This window comes from Rhinolophus ferrumequinum, chromosome 22 (genome assembly GCF_004115265.2).
Source record: "Rhinolophus ferrumequinum isolate MPI-CBG mRhiFer1 chromosome 22, mRhiFer1_v1.p, whole genome shotgun sequence".
Taxonomy (NCBI): domain Eukaryota; kingdom Metazoa; phylum Chordata; class Mammalia; order Chiroptera; family Rhinolophidae; genus Rhinolophus; species Rhinolophus ferrumequinum.
The window spans coordinates 52,326,038-52,330,137 of NC_046305.1; the positions used below are offsets into that span (position 1 = coordinate 52,326,038).

The 4,100-nt window shown below is 49.5% G+C and overlaps 1 protein-coding gene across 1 annotated transcript; it reads left to right on the top strand.

Annotated features, from left to right (window-relative positions):
* The first annotated feature begins 1,467 nt into the window (after nt 1–1,467).
* LELP1 (late cornified envelope like proline rich 1) lies at nt 1,468–1,803 on the top strand. The gene has a single exon (XM_033093466.1). The coding sequence runs from the start codon at nt 1,468–1,470 to the stop codon at nt 1,801–1,803; it is 336 nt and encodes a 111-aa protein (XP_032949357.1).
* The last annotated feature ends 2,297 nt before the right edge of the window (nt 1,804–4,100 follow it).

Here is a 4,100-nt window from a genome sequence, read left to right on the forward strand (position 1 = left end):
GAGTCACACAACAATCACTACTTCATGATGCAGTGATGAGGTCACAAGTGGGGCTCCCCTTTTCTCCCCACCCCTGGCTTTCCCAGAGCCGGGCAGAGGAACCAGAGGGAAAAATCCACCTTCCCACGCATCCCATCCACTTCACCCGACTACTTGTCAAGTTCACTACCAACGCAAAGGGGTGAGTTGCCTTTACAACTGGAAAATGCCCCCCTTTCCTGGGAGAAACCTACAGCACTCCAGGTGCTGAGCAGGGTTCCATGACGGCGAGGGTCAGGTGAAGGTTTCCTGTCATTTTCAGTAGCAAGAACTGAGCTACAGCTCATCTGAAGGAGAGATTCTTAACAATGTTGGAGTTCCACTTAACGATCTGTCTCTCCAGAGAGCCATTCTGATTTTAAGACTAAAGTAGATAAAACTTTATTTTTATATGACTAAAAGAAATCAAAGTGGGCCCATTAGATCCAACCTGCAAGAGACTGAAAATCCCTATCTGTATCTAGGACTCCCATGGTCCACAGAGGAAGACCTGGCTCAGGGCAAAACTCAGCAGAGGGAAAAAGGAAGTACTTCTTAAAAATCACATTCTGTGGCTCTCACATATTTTCAGAGAAGAGTTCCTCGAGTGGTCCACGGAAGCCCAGCCATTGTAGCGACTCAACCATTTTCCCTTCTCCAGTCCTCAAGTGAAGAAAGCAATTCTCAAGGTTTTGGAGACTTAGGCTGGACACACCCCTGAAAGAAGTGTCCTGGGTCCCTAAGCTCAACAATGTGCCTTCTCAATCCATCTCCAGAGCGATGGGGCAGTGGCCTCATGGGAGTTCTTTCTTGTGCCGTGAATGCCTTCAGCAGTCTGATCAAACTCATGGATTCTTCGGGAAAATGGTTTTAAGTGAATTAAATAAAATACATGAAATTACAGAAGACACCAACGATATTGAGAAATACATAGTTAAATAGGGTTCTTATGGTTGGTGGGGTGGTTCCAGGTTCTTGGGTTAAGAACTCCTGGTAGGGGCTATGGAATGGAGACGAGAGTAAGTGAAAAGAATGGAGAGATCAAGAACTGTCACCAATCCACTACGAAAACAAGAGGATGGCCCTGAAGTGAGAATTTGGTCTAAAGCCTGAACACATCCTGGGAAAGGATTTATTTATTTTTTCTGACAGCATTATTTTATGTTAGTTTCAGGTGTACACTGTAGTGGTTAGACATTTATATAACTTACAAAGTGATCCCCCCGATTAGAATAGTCCCCACGTGCACCACACACAGTCACTACAGTATGACTGATATATTCTCTGTGCTGTACTTTTCATCTCCATGACTGTTTTGAAGGGAGCAAGAAAGGTTTTCTTAGGAACAAGGATGAGAAGGTTATACCAGTCCTCTCTCACTCTGCATAGTGGTCTCCCCCGAACAACCTGTCGCATATTTCTTTGCAGAGCCCAGAAAATCAAGAAAGAATGTCGACTGATGATAAAAATAAACCTAGTGAACCCAAGACTGAGCCAAAGAACTGTGACCCCCGCTGTGAACAAAAGTGTGAGACCAAATGCCAGCCCAGCTGTTTAAGGAAGCTGCTGCAAAGGTGCTCTGAAAAGTGCCCACGGGAAAAGTGCCCAGCGCCACCCAAGTGCCCCCCGTGCCCCCCGCCATGCCCCCCGCCGTGCCCCCCGCCGTGCCCCCGGCCATGCACTCCGTGCCCTCCATGCCCTGCGCAGTGCCCATGCCCGGCTCCCAAGCCCTGTGCCAAGCCCTGTCCACCTAAATGCCCACCGCCCTGCCCACCCCCAGAGTGAGGCACCAAGGATGCCAGCCTGCCCCCACCTCTGTCACCTCTGCCATGTTCACCACCTGGGGCTGAGAGCTAAAGCCATGAACTGACAAGTAAATGTGTCCTCTGCTGTGCAAGGCTTTCTTCTCTGGCATTTTATTTTGGGGGTTTTGTTTTGTTTTCTTTTGTTTGGGGCAGTCTTTGGTTTACCTGTGTTGGTTTCCAGCACTAAACCACCAACAAGCAATCCCTGGGGAGTGAGGCTAGGACCCGGCCCTCCACAACAACCACCTTTGAAGATGGTGTCCTCCTGGCCCTGCCTGCTGCATAGACGGACGTGGCATCTTCTGGGGGTGCACCCAGGGAACACCTCCCCGTTACAACACAGCCTGGGAAAGCCATAAATACGGCTGTTACAGGGGCTAACCCCAGGGACACAAGTGGGCATGAGGGAGAAAGAAGAGGGCGGCATTAAAGAAGGTCCAGGAAGGCTCAGGAAAAGAAGCCTGCCCTTTGCGTTCGGTCCATGGCTCAGAGCTTGGGCCGAGCGCTCTGAAAACAGGCTTCGTGGGTACAAACTCCAGCTCCGCTCCCTAACAACTTTGTGAACTTCTGCAAGTTGCTTAACTTCTCTGAGACGTCGTGTCCTTCTCTCTGTAAAAGGAACGATGATGCTGAGCGCTGGTGTTACGGGGTTGGGGTTGTCGTGAGGCTTAAAGACTTAAACGCCAAGGACCTGGTTTGCTGGGACGTAGCGAGCGCATGGTGGGGGAGCACGTTGTACCTGCCCAGGTGTGACACATCACACCTGAACTTAATAGCCCTGTGCTGCTCTTCCTCATCAGGCTGTAAGTGTCCTGAGCAGCAGTGAGCGTCTTATACCTGTAAGCACGGATAGATGCTCTTTCAAGAAATAATAAAGGAGTTGTGGATTACACTGACATCGGTTGGCTGGCTTAGACACTGAACTACACTTGGCTTTGACACTGGACTACAGTTATGTCACATGTCACCGAGGACAGAGTTCCAGGGAAGTGTAAGTGGATCTCTGTTTTTGCAGCCTTCTTTGAATCTACAACATTTCAAAAGAAAAATGTAAGTACAAACAAAATAAAAAAGGATAAATCTGGGAGGATCTCAAGTCGGAATGAACAGGAAAAGCACTCTCGGGAAATATGTTAGTGGGGATTATTTACAAGGAGTTCAAGAAGTATACGTCAAACTAACTTAATTCACAAAAGGGAACTTAACAGTTCATATGGCCAAACAGGATATTAGGATGGGGGGGGGGGGTCGTAGAATTAAAGAGAGAACTGCAGGAACCAGACCTGCAAGCCGCGGAGCATGGACCCAGTGCAGTGGTCTCGGCCAGTCTCCACTCCTCCTCACGGTGGGGCTCCTCCTCTCCTAGTGCCCCCTCCACGTGGTAAGGTCCTTGGCCAGGTACAAACCTAGCTTGCTGATGGATTGGACGTGAGGTATTATTCCTCTTATTTCCAGGAAAGAAAGCTGATTGCTAGAAGGGCACGAGCCCAGTCCTGTGACCAGGTGGATAAGAGAGTTTTGTCACACAGATAAAGCTGACACATCGGGACAGCCCACAACATTCAGGGGGACACAGGTTGAGGATTGTCTGCGTCGCAGTACGTAACGAGAGGCCAAATCTGGGATGGCTCCCTGTGGGATCGTGGCACATGGACAGCTTTCCATCCATCTGAGTCTGGAAGATGGTTCGGGACAACAAAGTGTCCAGTGAGAACAGAGAGTCCAAAACATGCCCAAGAAAAGACACCTGGGAGCCCCACCCGACCAAGTCATCACAGGAGCAGACGTTGAGGACACAAGAGCTGACAAGGCCTTTAAAAGGGTGCAAACCCCCTCAATTTCCAGATGTGAAAACTATTAATTACTTTCTCAGACACGAGGAGACCTTTGGGGTCTCAGGGTCTCCTGCAAGCCTGGCACCCACACTCTACGGCCGTCAGATGGGTGCCTCCTGGACACTGAGATCTCCTGGAAGCCTACCTTAGGGCATTAGGGGCCTGTGGTCAGCTGTTGATAACAGGCGGAAAACTCTCCCGACTCACTAGAAATCAAAAAGAAGGCAGGGAGGGAAGAAAGAAATAGAACAGTAATGTGACATCCTCTTTCACTTATTTAATGATCTCTTTTAAATAACAAAACCCAGTGCTAAAGAGTGTGTGTGTGGGGCGGGAGGGTCGGGGTTGGGGGGGCAGTTAGCTCATGATGCTCCTAACACCAGGGCTGCCGGTTTGATCCTCCGCATGGGCCAATGAAACAACTACTTGACTTGGAGCTGAT

Excerpts from the sequence above, each read along its gene's own strand:
- LELP1 (XM_033093466.1), top strand. The coding sequence starts at position 1,468 with ATGTCGACTGATGATAAAAATAAACCTAGTGAACCCAAGACTGAGCCA.